The sequence below is a fragment of the Cylas formicarius genome, unplaced genomic scaffold (genome assembly GCF_029955315.1).
Source record: "Cylas formicarius isolate icCylForm1 unplaced genomic scaffold, icCylForm1.1 PGA_scaffold_6__28_contigs__length_40554024, whole genome shotgun sequence".
In the NCBI taxonomy this organism is placed as follows: Eukaryota; Metazoa; Arthropoda; class Insecta; order Coleoptera; family Brentidae; genus Cylas; species Cylas formicarius.
In genome coordinates this window covers 23,413,439-23,435,816 of record NW_026844347.1, presented here as the reverse complement: position 1 = coordinate 23,435,816, position 22,378 = coordinate 23,413,439, and the positions used below count along the sequence as shown (strand labels likewise).

Sequence of the window (22,378 nt, the reverse complement as noted above, 5' to 3'; positions counted from 1 at the left end):
CCTGGGTCTCTGACTGGCCGTGGCCTGAACGTTCGTTTGTTTCGCAAACTCAAAGATGCCACGCTGTTCTACGACCGGCGATTCCCGCGACACGCTCTGTTTCTCCTCCGCCATTTTTTCTCTTCCACCAACGATCTCCTTTTTTCTTTTCTCGAACCGCGAGGTCGATGCAGGCGGATCGTGTGGATCAATTCGAATGGATCAGGATTTGTGTCTCAGATGTATCAACGCCAATACAGCCACATTCATCGACATCACACGTTTTGTGTCCATGCAACGACAGATGTTTCTTCTGACTATCTTATATAAGATTCTTTAGACCAGTATTGAAACTCAAGATCCGGCGCTATATTTTACTTATCTGGACCGATCTTAGATAATTGATCTCGGAACGGTAAAAATTGATGCTCCGCAGGCGCAGAGAAGGGAATGATCTTCCTCCGATGCCTCCACATTTCACTCACTACCCTGCACTTTGCTCCATTTTTTTTTCTAACCACACGCTTAACTCCTTTGTGCCTAAAGATTTATTGGGATCTGGACATATTTTAAGAAAATACTGGCGTAAATGTGCCGCATCTAAACTCATTGATGTTCTGTCAGCTGTCAGGTTGGTTGTTGAATGTCGCATATTAATTGGTTAAAAACCAAATTTTATTGTGTTTTTCCATCGTTGCTGCATATGTTCTTGTATTATCAGCAGTAGGCATGGCCGCTATATCTCTAGCAGCTATATGGAACCGATATTAAAGATATTGTCTTTAATAACGATAACATATTTGTGTCTATTGTTTTGGTTAGTTGTACACTGTAACAAATTATTTGCTTTTATTGCATGTTAAGTAATTTAATAAATTTATTACACAATATTTTCGCTACCCCATCTGTCACCTAGTATATGTAAATGAATGAATAATGAAATGGAAAACAAAAATAATCATCTAAATAATTAATTTTAAATTTTTAAAAGGGTTATACGCAAAGAAATTTTGGATTTTTGATTGAAACCTTCAAACAGTATCAACTACCAATCTTAAAGAAAAAATTGTTTACGCAAAAATAGCAACATAAATTTACTAAACTTGGAGGTTATTATAGACGTATTTGCTATAAAATCACATTTTTCAAGTGTAATCTTTTGTTCTTTAACTCTTAGATAAATTGTCAACGAACAGCACAAATAACAACAAATTAAACGACATCGAATCTTTCGTTGATTACAAAATTATTTTAGCATATGTATGTCACTCAAAAGTTGTTGTATATAGTCAAAAAAATGTATATGGCGAAAAGTGAGAAATGATGAATACTTCTCCAATTTCTCCGAAGATACATTCCCAGATGTTTCAGACATTCTGCAAACCTAGGTTGATAGATACATATGTGTAATACAACATACTTCAATTATAATATCTGAAAACCATGAACATATAGAATTGTTTTCGCAAAACTTTAACATTGTCGAAAATATTTTGTTTGTTTTATTATTAACGGCAAGAATCGATCGATAAATTTTGTGTTACTCTACTCTGAATCTTACTTTTATATATAAACGTTAATATTTTTTGGTGAATATTATAGTGTCAATCCTTTCGCTTTTAGTGAACACTCCCTAAAATTTTTATAACTCCCCTATCTTGTGCCAAACTCGCTTCGCGTCATAAATTTTTATGGAAACGAATTTGGCATTTCACTTTCGAAATTTTAAATTCTCGGAAAAAATATGGCACGCCATTACCGAAGAACGGAGCCGACAATCTGAAATTATGCCCCATAATGGATGTTTATTATCGTCCAAGTTAATGTTTATATTGGTTTATTGTAGGACCTTCATTCTTTCTGGGAATTCTGCGACCCTCCTTTTGCCTTTTTATGTTTATATTGCCTCACGATTTCGCTGAGGATATTTGGTGATTTATAAGAAGTGTAATGAAAACACTACAGTTGCCTAGTTTTTACTAGATGCAATTGCGGACCTTTTCAGATCGGTTAATTGATTTAATTGTCAGTCGTTTAAAAATCGTCCCAGTATTAGGGGGCAGAAATTAATATATATAATATATAAAAAATGCGGGTATTTCTTAGTTAAGGATTGGCTTTTGGACCCACCTGCTGATGTTTTCCAAACTGTTCTATTGCACGTAGTTCCCTTATTTACAAAATCCAGATAATTTATTATTATAATTATTTAAGTCAATTCATTTATATAATAAAAAGTATATCATAAAGAAGACGACAGTGCGATGGTTTGCACTGGAGCCATTCATATCCAGTGGGGTACCCGTTACAAGCAGCCTTTTTCAACGTTATAGAAGGCCAAAATCTCTAAGACTGTATATATTTTATAACGTCACACTTTTTGGACCATCCTGTATATCTAAAAATATTTTTAAATTATGCATCAACCAACATCCTACAACTTTTGTATTAACCTTTTTTTTCTACTGTCGTAAATAAGGATACTATGAACGCCCGACGCCCTGTATATTTAAAATCTTTATGTTCAAATATTTTTTAGTAATTGTTTTATTAATTAAATTCTTTTTCTTCTTTACGCTATTGGCATAGTCTTTAAAATATTTATTTAAATAAATAAAGTATAAATGTTGACAGCAGAACATTTGTATCTGTTTATTCCTGCCTCAAATAAACCCCCCGTCGCGTCGTCCGTTCTGGGAAAACATACAACTGCGGAAGTTGCGCATTTAATCTAAAAATAGCGACAAATTGACGCACTTCCACTTCAGTAATTCACCCGCGCGCGGAAAAACGAGGGAAATTATCCGAATTGGTTTCTTATTGATCGCCACAACGGGGTTAACGCACCCCTGCCAGGGTTGCGTGTCTTCCGGGAAAAAATCGCGTGAAAATGAGCGACATCGGATTGATTTTCAAGACCGATATATGTTGACGGTAATTTGGGATAATAAAAACTCATACGAATTTAAGTAGTTAAAATTTGCAGCTATTAGTTCACCATTGTTACACAAAACTGGCCTGAAAACTCACTAGAACTATCGCGTTGTTTCAAACAAAGGTTTTTGCAAAATGTTACATTAAATCTGGGGTGCTTGAAATTTTAAGACGTGCACTTAAAAAAAGAACATCAAATATGTTATACCACGAGGTACACGTTATTATACTTATTATTATGTATTATATATTTATCAGTGGCTATGCAGCCGCACATGACACATGACCTTGTATGGATTCTGGAGTATTTTTTTATTTATGTATTTGTCACGCTATATTTAAAAAAAAACGGTGGCATAAGCTAGAAGCATGTGTGGCACAACACTGCATTTATGTAACAACAGATCAGCCTGTATAAGAAATAAACAAAAACAAGGTATACAAAACATGTATAATTAACTATAAAACTTAAAAAAAAAAAAGGTCGACGCGGGCCATCTTAACACTTTCAGCATTTTCTTGAGCTTTTCAGCACATTGTAGGGAAAAAAGGATTGCATGGGATTCTGAAAAATTTTTGTGACCTTGTTTTGGTTGTGATTCTAAAAAGGAGAAAGGACACGCGCTCTCTATTGATTTAAATAAGAATTCCTTGATTCGTTCAAAGTCATTCTCTATCTTAAGCGAAGTGAAACTCCGCAGTTTAGCAAGAACTATATTTTCAATCTTTTTTTCTTCTTCTTTCCGTAGCTCCCGAGGTGGGTTTTTACTTACTTAATTATCAATTTTTATTTTATCAGGTTTATTATACTTCGATACTTGTACACCTCCAGTTCATTGTTGATTCTAATTTTTCACTGCTCTATCTTGTCATCTCAATGTTTCATCCTTGGTCAAGTTATGGCATGATTGTGGTCCTTAATTACCTGTTATAATTTGTGTCCTCTATCAAAGTCCTATCTATAAATCTATGGTCATATTTGAACTTATTCTGTCTTTTAATGCGGTGGGATGTGGATTTTTTGACTGTAATAAGTGTATATGCTAATAATATTTATGATATCTAAATTAATTTCTTAAATACATAATATTTAAGATGTATTATTAATAGTTTAAAAATTGTTTCACGTTTATGAACCAACGTGTTGATGAATAAAGTGAACAAGATTTTTTTAAATGAATGAAATCCTGAAAAATAATTTATGATCCAGGCTATAACGTCAACTGTTTTATAGTACCTGGTGTAGATGGAAACGTGTGAATAATGTGAAAGAATAAAGGTCTTTCTTAACCCCTGTTGGATAAGTTAAAAAATGGAAAACATATTATTAAACCTTATATTATAAAAACGAAAAGAAAAGCTCGTTAGAAAATAAGATGCTCTCTCTATTTACCAAAGTAAGAATTCGTTTTTATTCGTCGAAGAATGTGCCTTCAACTTGATTCCCTATCTTTAGCGGATTCAATCGCGATCGCGTTTGAGGAAGTTGGCGGCAGTGCGGGCTAAACACGAGAGTGATCCCCCTCACACCGAATCGGCAGCTAGCTGGCAGGCGCGACGAAAGAGGCAACAGCGATACGAACGCGGCGGCCTTGGCCGATCATTGCACGCGAAGTCTGGGTAATTCAGTCAAGGTTCGTGTCGATGAACTTGGTCGCGCGTCCCCACCGCCGCCGCCAGGTGGGGCTACGGTCGGGACTCGCGGACCAATCGCGCTCCAACTAGTCGAACGCTATTGGCCGCCGCGCCGGCATTGTTGTCAGTGACCTCCAACTTTGAATTACGTTGAACCCTGAACGCGCGGGCTCTCTCCTCTATTCCCTTCTTCCCTTCAGGTAGTCGCAATATTTACTATACTTCGCTGGTCGGGCTGGAGAAGAGCCCAGTTGCCATCCGGACTTTCACTCTTAGAGGTGGTGTGGCGCTGAAGACGCAACGCTCTCCGATATTATTAGGCAATACTTATTGGACAGTCGGCGTTTCGCGTGAATGTTTGTGTTGTTGTATAATGATGTGTGGATTTTGGTGAACACTGTTTTGGATAACGCGACGTAATCGTGACTCGGTGGATTATTTCCTGCGGGTACAATGATTATCTCGCCCGACAGCAGCGTGCATTCGGTGCCGCAATTGCCGGAGAGTACCACGGTCGTCGCCATGAGCGAATCGAGAACGACGGAGCCCAAAGAACCTGCGCTGAACTTAGGTATTGCGTAACTCTAGATAAAAATCGAAGCCGTGAAGGCAGCCCACGCGCGATATGGTTAAAAATACATTTGTGACAGTCGGTCACGTAGTCTTTCAACCTCTAATTAGTTAAAAATATTTTTAAATTTACGCCTTTTTTTGAGACCGTAATGGAACGGCGAAAATAGTATGCGGTCGACACGGAAATTGCGCCAAAATCTAAATGGATGGAGTTTTTTAATGATTTTCTGAAATTAGAAGTTATTCTTTCGTAGGTCTAACCTCGATGACAAAATGTACAATAGATAGTACATGAAAATGTTATTAGCGGCGAATTCTATAGGCAAGTTAAAAGACGTAAATTTGATGTATCAACTTGGAAAAATTTACATTTAACTTGATCTATCCGCTGTGACTTAACTCTGCGCCAACAGTTATTTTTTTTAAAATTCATACTGATGTAATGGTAATGGACTCGCAACTAGCTACATAGTAAAATTAGAGAAAATTTCCATACAGACCCCAAACTTTACGACTGAAACACTACATGCAGAACGCAAATTGGAATACATTTTTCATTACATAATTTACAAAAGGAGTATCTTGCGGATCGTCGTTTTAGTGTTATTTGTTGGTACTAAAATTGGGTAACGTTATTGGTTGAAGTTCACTTGAAAGAATTAAACAAAAGATACTCTATGGTAAATGATTTTTTATTGCTTTTTCTTTAGGAATTTATTTTTCTGAGCATATATTGACACAGAATTGATAAAGTTGGACTAATTAACACAGAAAGAGGAATTACATAAATAAAAAAATAGATAAAAACAGAAAATAAACAAAAGATCATTGGTGAAAGTTTTTTTTATTTATCTGAATAAATTCAATGATGTAGCAACTTAAATTTTCGGAAAAATTCTGTTTTTCATTTTCTTTTTTTTTAATGCACTTATATTTATTTCTAATCGAAATCCATCCCAACCGTCATCCGGCTCGGCTGCGACCAATTACTGAGTCAACGACCACCATACCACCCCCATTATCGGTTCGTGGAAAGCGACGCGGGTAACGCGGTTGGAAAAAAAAACACGACCGCCACTATTTTCAAAGGCGCACGCGCGGCTAGTCGGCCGTTTACCCGGGACAATGCCCCCGGCCCAAGTTCATTACACTCCGGATCTGGATCTATTAGTTCTCGGCGATAGTTTACACCTTGCGTAATTTCACCGCGTGCGATGCACTCTCGTGCGCGTCGCCGTTCCACTTTCTCCTCCTTCTTTCGCGTTTCTCTCGTTCTCTCGCTTGCGTAACCGGTCGGATCTAGTCGGCCAGCGGGCGAGGTGCATCATCATCATCTTATCGGGTGAAAGTAAACCGCCCGACCGCCTTTCTTTTCTTTCACTCTCGCCTGTTATCGATAGATCGCGTGGTCCGATCGTTTTCCAACGCTCACCACGTCAACTGAGAGGAAACGTTACGGATTAACGCGTAATGGCGTCGCCCTCGGTAGAAGTAGTTTTTCGCGCCCTTAGTCCGCTCCAAAATTTTAAAAAATATGCTTTCATTGTCTTATTAGAGTACGTCAATTGGCGCTATTTCTCGTAACGCTGCTCGTATGTAGCATTATCTGAATAATTTTTGACATATATTTATGATTTTATATTATTTATTATGATTTTGGGGAACAACAAACTGTTCAATAATAAACAAAACACAACACGAATATAACACAATCTTAAACAACATTGTCTAGTTCTATCGCATGTGGTTCCAAAACTAGGACAGAAAACCTCTGTTCTATTCTGTAGCCTTCGAGAAGTAACAAATTGAAAATCAAATGCATTATAAAAACGGGGGGTCAAATGTAAAATCTAGTGGTGGTAAAATCAAACAGTGCAAACACACTTTTCGGGTCTCTGGTAAACTAGTTACCTCTCACCTTAAGTCAAACTCCAGTACCAGTTAATCTCAATTTGATGGTTTTAATTTAACCGATACGGTGATTCTTAAGCTCAGAATTTTGCAAAAACATGTTTTATTTACCCGTTAAAAATAGAGTTTGAGCTGGTTCTGCGAAACACCAAACTATACGGCGTCCAAAAATTTTTAAAATTCGTCGTAACTGTTGTAAAGAATCCCATGACCCCCGATTTTTTTTTAAATTTTAGGTTGGTTTAGGTTTGTTTTTTTTCAATTGTTTCGGAATATTTTTTGCTGCATTTTTGTTCTGAAATAGTTCCGAGGTTTCAAATATTAAAAATGATTATTAGGATCGCCATAGGTGCAGTAGGAGCAAAAATTACCTGCGCCAGCGCCGCAAGTACCACTAGGCAGATAAAGCAGCTGCCTGAAACCCGTCGAAGGACTGTAATTTAGCAACTTAAAAGAATAAAGTCAAACATGTTGCCGGATAAAAAAAAATGAAACCGGAACTCCTTAGGAGTTAGACATAATGAGCTTTTTGTTGCACCTGACCGGTCAAATTTTTTGAGTTTTAATTGAGTCGTAATTTTTATTGGGATTCCCCGAATCGCTAAATCATATTCGGTATTCTTTGATGTTATATGTAAATTGAAAATCACATAAATATTATTATTAAATAATAATAAATAACCCTCTACAATCGATCGATCGATCGAATTTGACTAGTCAATTAAGAATAGTTCAATTGACCAGCCCCACAACACTACAGATTATAGAACTTACCTTGAACTACCTGTTCTTGTGAGAATATTTGCTTATACTTCAGTTAAATTGACAAAAAATCCTCTTTCAAAATTCGTACAAACGTCAAAAAGTTGAAAGAAACAGTTAAGCAGTATTCTGTATGAAGACAGTCAGCAAAATAAAGTTAAGAAAAGATAAGATAATTTTTTGGAGTTCAATTGAGGAGTTTAGAACACAATCCCGATTTTTTTACGTTGCTCTTTCAAGTTTAATATTCAGATTCAGTATTCGGTTTATTTAATTATTGGCTTAACTGTCTTCATGTAACATTCAAAACAGTTCTGACTGCAAATATGTCGCAAAGGAGCTTTGAGTTGATTGGATTATTTGGCACTTGTTAATTTTTAAATAGAAATTGAAAAGTGTCAGAGAACAAATGGCAAAATTCCAAATTAATAATTCCGAAAGTTTTTGTGCGAATCACTTGATTCATGCAGATTTCATTGTTGTAGAGTTTGACGGGACGACGGTACTCTGCCGAGTATGCGGAGATAAAGCATCAGGTTTCCACTACGGCGTACATTCCTGCGAAGGATGCAAGGTAAGTGTCTTTCCGTCTATACGTTGTCTTCCATCCGACGAGGTCACCGCGTTCTTGGACTACCCGGCGCCGACATACTCTTCGGATGGAAAGAACTACTTTATGCCGCACCATACAGAAGCGACAAAATGATTGGGTACAACATTTTCCGGTTGGGATTTTTTCTAGTCGTAGTAATGTATTCCCTCTGAGGCCCGCGGGAGACTCGAAGGGGTGTACGACAAAATTATTAATTCGTAATTGGAACGCAAATTTAGCTGCAGAAGCGTCTATAAGAAAAAAGGCTGAAACTGGAATTTTGTGATAAAAATTGAGGCAAATTGTACAATAGAACATGAAGGCTAAGTAATAGTGACCGTTCTCCTTCTTTTGCTCAGTTATGAAAATGGGAAACTTTACCTACGTATTTTTATTGTAATTATGCACACATATTATTATTATTTGGGGTTCAAACAATATTTTTTAAATTTTAGCATAAAATTTATAATATTCTAACTTCTTAAAAAAAAAACCTTAGCAAAAAGCGCATAACTCCAGAGTGATATACATAGAAATTCAAAATATTCTTGTCTTAAGTAGTCATAATAGTCAGCAGTATATTATGTCAAAAAAGATTTAAAAGATTAAAATTTTTTTTGACAACTAAATTACAAACAAAAAAAGCGAAAAAATATGAAATAAATAAACAATCGCTTATTACAGTTTCTGCTATTAGTACGAATTTGTATAATGCGTCCCATCCTCAATAAAATTTGGACACACAAAATCTAAATTTTTTGTATTTCCGAAGCCATTATAGGTGAACTTGATAGGTTTATGCGCATGCGTTTTATACTGTATTGCTTTTTTTGCTTCCCCATCACTCGTGTACAGCTACCGAGAATAACTTTCAAAAATTTAACGGAAACTAGTCTGAAAAAATATATGTATTGTCAATTTAACGCATTTTGTTTCATTCGCGTTTACCATTTAGTTGAAAATTGTAATATTTCGAATGATTGTTGTCGTTGCTCAGTTGCGATAGGGAAGTTATTATAACGCATTTTTTGTGACCAAATCCTAAATAGCATATTAAGTTATGAGATTGTGCAGAAGCATGTATTTTTTTGACACTTCTGTATGGTGTTGTATGTTCATAAGTCAAAGGCTAACATCAATAAAATCCATCACTAAAGGCTCGAAAAAAACACCCAACCTTGATATTTAACACGCGCCCGATTTCGGACATCAGGAAGCAACGCGGAAATGGTGTCGTTTTCAAGGGAAACGAACGATTTGAACGTAGCGAAAATGTGGTTCGGGCCGATTTGGTGAGCACGCGCGAGATTGTGCGCGTGACGGGCAAAATTGCTGCTAGTTCAAGGCCGGTTAGCTCGAATGTGAACGGCCGATGTGCGTGCTGTCGATGATCGCGGAACTGCCAGCGGCGTAGACTACGGGATATATTTGCGATTACGCTAAACGCGCGTCTTACGACGTAGGTAGCCGGTATATAGTTTGGATCAACAAAAGTTTTATTTCATTGACATTTCTTGTGTTAAATTTTGCTGCCGATATGTAAACTGAAGAGTAGCGCTTTTTTGGACTTTTGCATCTAACTATGGCCGAAGTATATTTGTTTCCTCGTCTAACTAACCCTTTGAACTTACCGTCTTTCAAACAAACAGATCCATTTAACATCCGATCTTCTCTCTTGGATATATTATAGTTTTTGGATATTTTTTGCGATTCAAGAGATCTAGAGGATCAGTTTTTTAAATTTTATTTTTTTTGATATTCCAAAAAATTTGGCCATTTCAAATTTTGAGTATCACCCGAGTCCATTAATGAACAAATCTAACCTTCATCGACAGGAAATAACCAGAAAATGACAAACTGCGTCCGGTCATGATATAAGTTTATTTGGTCCAGATTATGGGTAGGTGATACAATGAGGTGACACCATTCTTTCATTTCTTTGATTTCTGATTACGTGATCTATGTGGAAATGAAACATTATTTAGTCTTCCAAACATTTTTATAAGAACGCCAGCATAAATAATTTTGCTTTTTCGTGGTCTACAAAGTTTTGATTTGTTTTCCCTGACACAAAGACAAATGGCTTATCCACTAAGTTTCATATGACTTGTTGTTGTTGTTGTGAAATTGTTGAAAAAGATGATTTTATAATTGTAATATCGCCAAAGGTACATTATAGGTAACCACACTGGGTTTTTGAGTTCTTTCGTAGTCTCCAATAGAAAATAGTATATTATGCAACAAGTGCGGTAAACGGCATTTGACTCACTAGTTTTTAATAAACGAGTGACTTAAAAAGTTTACCGAACGTGTTGCATACTATACTTTTTCTACGACCGTTAGTTTTTGGATACATTTTCGCAAAATTGACAAACATTAATATTCAAAGCGTTTGAAATATCTCCGAAAACATCCGATTGTTCCCAAATCCGTGCGGTAAAATCCCGGAGATGTCCGAAGTGGCTCGGATTTTTGGGAAACGAAACTGCTGTGGTAAAGTGACGCTTTCCGCATGCTAGATCGGTGGGTAATTAGGTATTTTACAGACGGGAGTACAGAAAAATGATTCTAATATATAAAAATTAGAGTCTAAGAGATATGTAGATTATAACGTATTTGCTTTCATGATACGTATGCACTTGATATATTGTGAAAATACTTCAACTAGTCTTAAATTAAACAGAATTGAGTAAGAATAATTTGAAGAAAAAATGCCAAAAATATAAATCCAAAAAATAATTTTTAAATTTTGTGAATACAATCAGTGGTGTTCACGAATTCCATTAAATAGACATGAATCAAACAAAGGAATTACTTTTGTGACTGCCTTACGTTTTTTAATAATTGTGAAGGTTTAAAAATAGACTGAAATAAAATTGTCGCATCTAAAATATAAAATTGTTTTTAAAACTAAATTTAATGAATTTGTCAAAAAATATATGTTAGAACCCCTTGAGAAACGAACTTTAATATAGGTGACATATTGCGCTTTTTGACTCTGGCACGTAGCACCGTTTGCCGCGTTTTGACCCCGCCACTGTTCTGTCCGCGATGGTTGAATTCAAGGTTACTCAGCTAAGGTCAAGTGTGTGCACGCAATTGTTTTTGGCTGTTCGGCCGGCAGCGTTCTCCTCCACAGTCGGATTTACCGATTAATATTCCGTTTTTTTTTGTTCCTGTCTTATCCGTAGGCCGCGGCCGACCGAATTTCATTGGTCGGCTTTCTCTACCCATCTCTCTCTGTTTGAGTTTATTCGCCCTCTGACAATCGTTCTGGTTCGGCTTCCTAGTTCTGGTAGGCCTTGGCGTTCGTTGTTTTGTATGGTGCTATTTTTTTAGGATCGCGGTCATCGATGACGTGGGTTACTCAGGGTCACCGTTTTACGCGGAAATCATTTTGGAACAAGGAAGGTCGTGCCTATAGCAATACAAAAACATAAAAACGGCGATCGATTAACACCCGGCGAGGAAAAAAATTAAGCGAATCCATTCATCTGGTAACACTAACGCCCCATCACTTTCACCGGGGTTTACCTGCGTAAGGGCCCGAGGCATCTGCCCTAGGGCATACCGCGTGCAGGCACGCACACAAAAGTAAAAGTGGTCTAGTGGTCCATTTTTTTGCCGCGCATTTTCGCCTCTCGCACCGCCCGTTCTACCTGCGACCGAGCGCCTTGCGTTGTTGTCAAGTTTTGAAGAAAATCCGAAAATGGCAGTTAAATCGTCACAATTTCGTGATACAATTGCTCTACTTAGGATTATCGAAATTGTATTCCCTCGGAAAAGTTTGGCAACACCGCGGAACCCACACTTGGCAGTTCAAGGACGGCAGTTGCGACGTTTGCCGCCAGTCACCACGAAGAACACCTGCCGGAGCGTTTTTTGCCCCTGCTCGTAACCCCTTATTTTGTCGATTGGCGAGTGGGCCAACGTTGCGAAGCGCCGAATATAAGGGGCGAGGGTGAGAATTATTGCGGGTCAGTGACGGAGGTTCCTAAATATTACGAAGCCGCATACCGAGTGTTCCAAAAAATATGATCTTTCTTTGTGGACGCCTCTGAAAAAGTGTTTTCAAGTAATTGTTTTGGTGTTCAAATTTCAAAAAATTATCTATTATGAGAATTTTCGATGTCCACAACAATTATTCCTATATTTGGCACAAAGAAATATTTACTTTTTTTATTTACTAGATACATACAATAGATCCGCCATTATATGACATCAAAATCAAAAATTTTAACTGAAATTAGGCGAGCAGTTCCAGTGATTTCCTGCTGACAATGTAGGTTTGGTTATAGTATATTATGCAACAAAAACAGCATTTGACTCGCGAGTTTATTTGACACAAGCGGAGGGTAGCGGAGCGAGTGTTTAATAAACCAGTGACTTAAAAAGTTTACCGAACTTGTTGCGTCCTATACTTTTTCTACGACCATTAGTTTTTGGGTACATTTTCGCAAAACAACACCAATATATTCACTGACATGACCGCCAGAATTGACAAACATCAAAATTCAAGACGTAGGAAATATCTCCGAAAACATCCGATTGCTCCCAAATCCGTGCGGTAAAATGCCGGAAATGTCCGAAGTGACTCGGATACGCGGGAAACGAAACTAACGTGGTAATGTGACGCTTCCCGCACGCTAGATCGGTGTGTAATTAGGTGTTTTACAGACGGGAGTAGAAAAAATAAATTTTTTATAATTATTTAAAGGCTATTTTATAAGCTTTAGTTGCTGAGTGAGGTTATTTTTGGTTAGTGATACTTTGTAACTTGACAAGTCATTTTTTAGACGTTGACTGCTCCATTCTACTTACTATTTGTAGAAAATCTGTTTTTTCCGAGTGCCCATTTTTTTTACAAGCAATGCAGGCATAGGTAATTTTGAGATAAAAATCATACTGCAGTTGTTTCTTTTACACATAAATTAGGAGTATAAAATTATTTAGGTTTCGTTTTAAGCATCTCTCCAGATCTTGATAACTGAAAATAGAAAAGTTATGTTATTATTTATTTAGAATTTTGTTTTAATTGCAACATAATAGAGATTTTCAGAGATTTTTTCTAGTCTGCCTTATTTACTGTGACAGTTTTTTTTATTGGCTTTAAATCACGTATTAGGACATTATTTAATAGTGCCAACGTAGTTGGTCGTAGCAAAAATTCTTCCGTTTTTATATCGTTTGTTCTTTAACTTGAGCCTCCTTGTATATTCTGACCGCGAAAAGAAAGGTGTATCCACGTCAGAAGACGATTAGGTATTAAGGGTTGTTATTTCAGCATGGCAGATGGTAGATGCAATTTTGCCAACTCTACCCCCATTATATACCTGCCCCGGTGGATTATACCTGTTGATATAATAAGCACCCTTTGTCCCTGTAAATGTGGAATTTGCTTTTTTTTTGTGAGAAATTGAAAAAAACCCTTGCCTTTTGTGATTGCCGCCATAGGGGTTGCTTTTTTTTGCGACATCCGCTTTTTTTTTCTTTTTTTTTTTTTTCATCAAGTTTAATCGATTTCAAATATTGGATTTCGACGGCCGAAAGTCTTTGTTAGAGGGTAAAGGGTGGAAGATCTTTAGAATTAGGAAAAAAATGTTGTTTGGTGATGTAGAAAAAGGGATGACAACGGCACAGGAAACCATGACCGGAGAAATGAATTTCTAGTGTGGTTTGGGACGGGTAACGAGAGTTTGTAACGTAATTAAATGATGAATTTTAGAATATGAAAGAACTTTTGGTTTAAATTTTGTAATGAGAGCAAAAACACTAACTACTGTCATATGCAGAAGTGACACTTTAGGACAAAAGCTACTCGTCGTAGAAAGTTGTGTTAATTAAAATTAATAATTTATAAAATTGTTGTTTTGGGAACCTGGAAAAAACAGGCGATTTCGCGACAGGTTTTAATAATGAATAAATAACATTTTCAATATGTTATCTACGATTCAGTCAAATTAAAAAATTTTTTTTTTAAATTTTGATGATTTTTTTTTTATTTTCGTGATGTGTCTCTTCTACGCTTTTGTAGTATATAATCAACTGAGCGTGTTGTTTCTGATATCTAATGCAAACCAATTTTGTAAAAAAAAATAGTTAAAGGAGCCGAAGTTTGTTGACCCTCCGCTATTTGTTTGCCGAAACGGTACGGATAAGTAAGTCAACAAAACTGACGTTGCGAGAGATACCATCAAACACTTTGGTTCTAAAAGGTTATTAATAATTTATAATGTGACTCGTTTCTTCGAAATATTAAATACAACGCGAAAACCGATGCTAAACGTAAACACAAATTGGTTTACGTTTACGACAAAATCGTGGATCCGTATATACACGACGAAGGTTATCGACCTGCTCGTATTATGTATTCCAGTGTGGTGTACAAACAAAATGGTGTTTACTGGCAAGGTGGGAATTCTGAGGACTTAGGCAGCGTAAACAATATGACGTGTGGGGTTCTCCGACCTGATATGGCATTTTTTAAATCCGGTCAGTAAACCGTTGTTGTTGTGTTTTCCTCTAATTAACAGGAAATGTATATTTTTAGAAAGTTTTGGTTAGTGTGGCAATTTCAAAATTCTTTGTACAATTTGTAGTTTCATAAGAGGGGATTATACTTTTCGGTTAAGGTAAACCACACTGGTAATTTTTTTAATGGCGAATTTAATCAGGTGTGGCGTAGCAAAATAATTAAATACCACGCAATTAGTAGTGGTATTTGTTTTGTTGGTGGCGCAGCTAATGACCAGTCTGGGGATTCTTGTCGGCATTTCAATCAAATTAAACTAATTAAGTAGTCAGTATATTTAAGTACAGACACTAACAGAAATACGAAATTTATTAAAGAAGGTACAAACCTTGAAGGTACTCTTATAATCAAAAGATAGTGAAAAAATTAAAACGAGTACAACAGAATAAAGACCAACCCAGCTACACAGCGGCATTGCAGGTTACAGCTAAATGATCTCTAGATATTTAGGTTCTCTGGTTAGGTTCTCAAATTTTTAGCGTTTATAATACATGTATAATACATATATAATAGAATAGATGTTTATTTTTCCAAAAAAAGGGATAATAACAAAAAAAGTAAAGAAAAGATGGACAGTGGACTTGTAGGTGTATTTATAGTTTTATTTGACACAATTATCATCCATTGGGATTTGAAAAAGAAATGTCTTTTAAAAGGAAACGCCTTTGCCGGAAGTGAAGTCATATCCAGGTTAATTCACGTAATATCAGGTGCATTGTCATAATCAAGCAAAATGTTGACTTTTCTGGTATTCATAGCTTATCTAACCTAAAATATTTATATTAATTTATTTTGTGTGACGAAATCCGCTATGAAACCTACAAAAATGACCTAGCTGGACTTGATTTGTTTGTTTTCTAATGTTCGTTTTTCTTGTTGAATATGTATTCTCGTTCTTTGTGAGTAATGTTTGTCCTTTGAACACTTTTTTCGTTGTTTCACATCCAGAATTTGCGTTTCAGAATAATACAAATTGCTTGAATATGCTTAGGGTTTTCTGTACATAGTTTTTCAAGTCCATTTCTGTAAAACTCGGTTAATAAATGATCTAAAACATGTCAAACTATATAAACAACGCATTTTCAAGACGTAAACGATCAAAAGGAAACATCAAGAAATATTTTTTTAAATTAAACAAAATGCTCAAAAAATGATATAAAAATGAAAATGGCGGGACGCGGCACTTCCCATGTCGCGGCGGCCGGTGGGAGGGCTTCATCGAGAATCGAGCGACACACGCGCTTCGTTAGTTCGTCGGCGCGGCCGCGGGTCGGCGCTGAACACGCGCGACGTCGCGTCGTCGCCGGCGCGTCGGGTGGCATGCGCGGGTGAACGACCCAACGCCTCGCGGCAACACGCAGGAATCCGGCAGTGTTCGGCAACGGATCAAATAACGGTATCACACGGTTAGCGCATAGATCGTTGCACTTGGCTTCTAATGAGCAGCAAAAATGGTGACCGGCGGCCGCTTAGGTCGGAACTTCCGATTCGGTCCCGCGGTTAAAACTTAAAACGAGGCAAACGTGAACGCTTATTGCGCAACTGCCGGGTCTCTCGAAAGGGGTGAATAAAAATTGTAGACTGTTGTCGTATCTGCAGAACCAAGAAATAATTTGGACCATTTATTTTGTACCTCTTAAAAATAAAAAAAATAATTTGGTAATGGCAACATTTGATATTACAAAGCATCATAACTCAATTGACTTTTTAGATATCAGTCTGGCTATTTGGATATTTGACTTGATGATAAGTCGATCAAGCCGTTCAATTAAAAATGTTTAAAAAACTAAATAAATTGCTTCCCATTCCCGATATCAAAGGTGCCTCGGAGTGTGTCCACAGGGAAGTAATGACGGCAAAAAATCCACCAATTTGACTATGTCGGAGTTAAGGTTCTAATTTGAAAAAGCTATTATCACTTGAAATACGACTCATTGGTAATCGCAATCGGAAACTTTTAAATATTAATTTAACCCTTATATAGATAAAATATCATTTCCTTTAGTTTATTTTTTGTCAGCACAGCATTTCTGTGTTTGTTATTTCTACTTGCAATTATATATTATTCCTTTAAACGGACGTGGGTCGAAATCAAAAAGAAGCCGCCTCGCGGTGGTTCCTGGAGTTCGGGACGTACGTCGATACGTACCGACGAAGGGTGAAAAAGTAGCTTGACCACGGGCATTAGGTATTAGGCGGTTAGACGTAAAAGACGTGGGTAACGCGGAAAGCCGTGTCGCTTACTCTTTTTCTTTAAAAGACGACAGACGGGTCATAGACTAATTATTAATGTCTATATACCAAGTGACGACGAAGTTGTACGAGGAGCAGTGTAACTAATAGAAAATATCGTTTTGTTTAATTGTCCACAACGTATTTATTTCCTGATAACCTTAGACTAATGATAAAGAAACCTACACTTATATACAATGCATACAACAAATTTTTTTTTGCTATTCCTCCTCATTAGTTTTTATAACTATTTTTAATCTTTTTATCTAAACGTCCTGATATTTATATGCATTTGCTACTTGCATTTTCATTTCAGTGACTGGAAGAGCACCATCGCTTGTCATTTTTATCTTTTATTTATACCTTATTTATCAGTACCCTAGCTAAACACTTTATAAGAAAGATCCCCTTAAAAGTAACCAAAAATTGTAAAATTTCATTTTTGATCTCCATCGTCGTCTATACTTCTTGTTGGGGTAACCGATTCATTATTTTTGTTATAAAGTTTATGGCTGTTAGTAGATTCAGACTACATATTATATTTTGATCTGATTTAAGTTTCGAAATGCAGTTTAAGAACCGGAGTGGCCATAAGTAGTTAATTTGTGAACAAGTTGTTCTTAATATCTTGTAGTTTCTATCGACCTTAAATCTATGAAATTATATGAAAAGAAGACCGACCAGTCATCAATAAACCCCCTTTTCGGTTCAAACAGTAACCATTTCGAGGCAATAAATATCAGAACAAACCCTTTGTTTTGCTTTGTTCGTCAAATAACAGAATAAAGAAAATCCTGCAAGACCACGATTTTATTTCGTTAAAAAACTTTGGAAAAATACAAAGAATAGTTCTTATTTAACTTTAACCTGGATAAAATTATTATACCTATAAAGGGATCTGTCTAATTGATATATCTGATCGTCGGTTTAAGGGCTTCTTCGAATTTCCAGGACAAGTAGCCATTGAGATGCACTATATGAGGTTTGTGTTGCATGTACGCCAATAAGTAATTCTTGCCCCTATAATTTTTATATATGTGTATTATTTATTGATAGAAAATCACATTGTTTTGGCAATACTCAATAATTCACAAAATTAGATTTTTTATTACTGGTTCGATTATCGAAATCGCAAAGATGATAATAAATAAAATATGTTTAAGTCAACAGTGAGGAAATAATCAACGTAAACTTATACTCAAATTCTCATTTCCTAAAACCGCAACTAGAAATCGTAAAACGCAGTACCAACGAATGTTTTCTTTTGACCCTGGCAGCAAATCTAAAATAAATCACGACCACCTCGTATAACCAATACGTAACCCGGTTCGCGTTGATGCGAAAAAAAGTAGCACACTCTCACTTAACGAGTATAGCAGATATCCATTGTTTCGCAATGACGTCGTCGATTAACATTATCTTAAGACTGCCGAATTATTGTCGCAAACAATCTTTGACCTAATTTTCCGGACGGTGTCAATATACTTTAAGTGGGGGGAGCTCGTTCTCGAAAAATTAGTTTAGCGACCTCTTTTTCGTTCACAAACATAAATTCGAAAGGTGAACGACACAAATTCGGGACACTGTTAAACTTCACTCGATCGACTTGCAAAAATTACGATTCGCTGTTCCATATAATTCGAAAATATTTGTCACACGATTAACCCAAACAGTGTGTTTCGTGTTCTTGTACAAATAATGGTTAGTCAATTGTAATAATTTTACTAAATTGTTACCAGTCACCTATATTTTTTGTTATTTATTTTTTTTCTTTGATTTTCTTTTTCATAAATGAAGTATATTATTTAAAAATTGAAAACATAATGTTTTACATAAGATTTAACTATTAAGTGCGTTTATTAATTGATCTGTTCAAGATCGATTTTTAAAATTATATTTTCCATTTTGCTGATTTTGAGATTAGCCTGCCAGTTTTTTATCAGTTTGATATTTTTAACAGGCACAGGCGATTGAAATCGTGATGAATAAGTAAATTTGCTTTATATGCATAAAACTATAACGAATCAGGGAAGGGTTAATTTTAATTTACAAATCCCTCCTTTCGATTTTGTTTAAACTTCTTAAAATGTTAAATTTTCTGTAAATACACTTTATTCTATTCTTTAATTCTTTTTCGTGTAATATAAAATTATTGTTATATTATTCTCTGCATTTAATTTAACATAGAAAAGAAACATTTGTCAGAAACTAAAATCCGAATTTTTGTAAAGGGGGGACCCTCGTGCCGGAGCATGAAGAAGGGTCGGTCGCAGGGTAAATGCCGGGGGGGAGATATAGATCCTATCCAGGTCGACCCCAATTTAGAACTTCGTATTTGGGAATTACGAGCCCGACGACAGTTCAACGAACCCGCGACGGGAAGCTTGCGCACCGTTACAGAGCGCGAAATTGCATCACGAGCGCGGTTGCCAAGTAGCGCACCCAATTTCCCTGCATATCCGTAAAAAGAGTGTCGAATTGTTGATCTGTTAAAAACTCGCCGCTTTAAAAAATATATTGAAATAAATAAAACTTGAATACAAATGGGTCAGGTTGTGGACTCGCTCAACACATAATGAACGTAGTGGAGTGGGTAGCTTCGAAATGTGGCAACGTCGCTCGTCAAGTCGACAACCTAGATCTGCGGTTGTTGACTCCAAACAGTTGGGCCGATCTAGTAGACTTTGTTGGGAAAAAACAAAAGCGACAATGGCCGCTTGTTGTTTTGGAGCGGACGCCCACTAGACGTGATCGATGTAAATAACATAAATAACCGATAAATAACTATACCCGATTGTTGCTCGAACCGATGAAATTGTGTTGACTATCCGTTTCTTCTATTTTTGTTCATATGATTGTTGATGTTGATTGTTTGGGACCCACATATTAGAAAAAGAAAATACAATTTATTAATTTTTTTTGCTTTTAAATTCTACAATTAAAAGCTAAAACCTAAAATAAACAAAACCACTCACCCATTGTGAACTGCTGCCAATACTACGAATTTTTTTGTATGTAAAAACTATTCGTTTTTGAAGTATTACGAAAACTATTTGAGCAGGTATTTGCCCATGAAATGTTGTGATGGTGTGTTTGCTCTATTTTTGACGTTAAACAGAATTGAAAAATATCTATGTGTTTTTCTTGAACTTGTAATTTCATTTTGACTACGATGTTGTTTTAATAGATGTCAAATAATCGTTCAAATTTCAAAGTCGTATATCAAGGGATGATTAGTTTAATTTGTGAAAAGGAGAAGTGGTTATTTTTATAATTTAAAATGGTATTAAAAATGAGTCGCGTCCCAAACCAAACAAACCTCTGTAATTAAACGGATGTTTTTCTAAAATCGACAGTCATTTTGATAACATAGGCATAACACAGCTGCGGGTAAGCGACGATGCTTCGACGCCTCCGAATATATATCAAAGGAAATACCCCGAATCAAAATATTTTTGGGTAACCGACTTTTCGAGATAAAAAGTGAAGTTTCCAGAAATAATCTCGTTCGCAGGCGCGTGCTCTCGCGCTCGTGTGTATGTGTGCATCGGGTCAGTGCACTGGCGTGACCTTAGGACGTGGGTGCCATACGATAGTAGGCTATTAATGAACGGCAACGGTGCATTTCAGAGTGCACTGACCAGCTCAACTCGACGGCAGCGCACGATTCACCCTATAAGTCATCCGACGGTCAATAAAGAGTTACTTTGTCTTGTATTGTTTGGTACCGGGCAGATTGGCTTGACACAAATTCGTTTCCAAATAGCGTCTACTTTCATTTCCTAAAATGCGTATAGAAATTTGCAGACAACATTAAAAAACGTAATTTGTTTCTAGTCAGATACGTAATGTTGGATCATGTCTCGGAATTTTCGTCAACAAATAAATGGTCTACGGCTTCGAGATATCAACAATCCCAACGTATGAACATAAAACGGAAAATATAATCACAAATGTTGTAGGTCAAAATTTTTTGCAATAAAAAAAAACCAAAAACAAATGTACGGCACTAGCGTAAAAACAAAAATGAAAGTATCCAATCCATGTATTGCGTCTACTTGACAATCATTATGACAAATTATAAAGAAAAAAAGCTAAGCCAGTGAAGCGAGCAAATATCACTGCTGAGAAACCAACTCACACCACTACGTGGGCACTCTATGTGATGGCTATTAATTTGCTCTTGCTCTCTTTAGTTGTCAATCTTGCAAATTATGAATGAATCAAAAATATCTGGATGTGCTACAATTTGACCAAAAGATTGCGGGCTTGAAGAACATGTATTTTTGGTGCTCTATAAATATGATATTAAATGTGACGGCGATACACACGGGCTAATTTCTAAAACCTAATTCAAATTAAAGGAAAATATGAAACAGTAGGTAAATTGAAACGTTAATAGTCGTATTCACTTTGTTTTATATTTAGAAAATTTTTCATGTTTAGCCTTCTCGATTTTACGCGTTCTAGACAATTAAAAATTAACTTAAAACGAATTTTGTGCAAGCTACGTGCTACAGGTTAACGTAGCCTAAAAAAGGTCTTTATAAAATAATTTTACAAACCAGTTTTTCTATGCATTGGAGACTCGGATTCGCTCGCGTCAACAATATAAGGAAAAACTGGTTATCTTAATGAAGAAAGGAAAAGTTTCTTCGTATGTTCTAGATTTTTACGCGATATAATGGAAACCTGCGTGGGCGAGCGACTGTCTTGCGATGTAAACTTTTAAAACTAAAATAATTTATACAAACATTAAAAAAGGATAAAAGGAATTATCCAAAGCGATAGAAATATCTTGGTGGAACGGAACAACGCAGTTGCTTCATTGAGATCTCTTAACTAACTACCTAAAACCGGTCCTATGTGGATGTGGCCGATATTATTCAGAAGTACAAATAAATTTAAAAAACGCATAAACGACCATTCTGCAATACAACTTATGAGTCTTCATAAATCTCAACAAATTATTAATGATTAATTTTTGCATTGGGTTCATTTTACCTCGGTAGAGGAAGGGATGAGCGTTTCAATAATAAAAAGCTTACGTTATTAATAGACTAAACTGAGGCAGGAGGGAAAAATGAAAACTAACCAAAACTAACCCAAAATCTTTATTTTAAATTTTCATGGATACGTGCTAATTGCGCGTCACTATGTTACAAATTCTAATTAAGTTTCCCATTAATGCAACGCTAGTATGTTGAACTCCAACGCTTCAGTGAATC

General features: G+C 36.2%; 1 protein-coding gene across 4 annotated transcripts in view; it reads left to right on the top strand.

Annotated features, from left to right (window-relative positions):
- Positions 1-22,378, top strand: part of LOC132702981 (ecdysone-inducible protein E75) — a 168,174-nt gene that overhangs the window by 128,348 nt on the left and 17,448 nt on the right. For 3 of the 4 annotated variants that reach the window (XM_060671942.1, XM_060671943.1, XM_060671945.1), the window contains exon 2: positions 8,280-8,368. In XM_060671942.1, the coding sequence (XP_060527925.1) occupies positions 8,280-8,368 (89 nt within the window). Of the gene's footprint in view, positions 1-5,055; positions 5,120-8,279; positions 8,369-22,378 lie in introns of those variants that run through there. The other variant, XM_060671944.1, reaches the window with a different exon arrangement.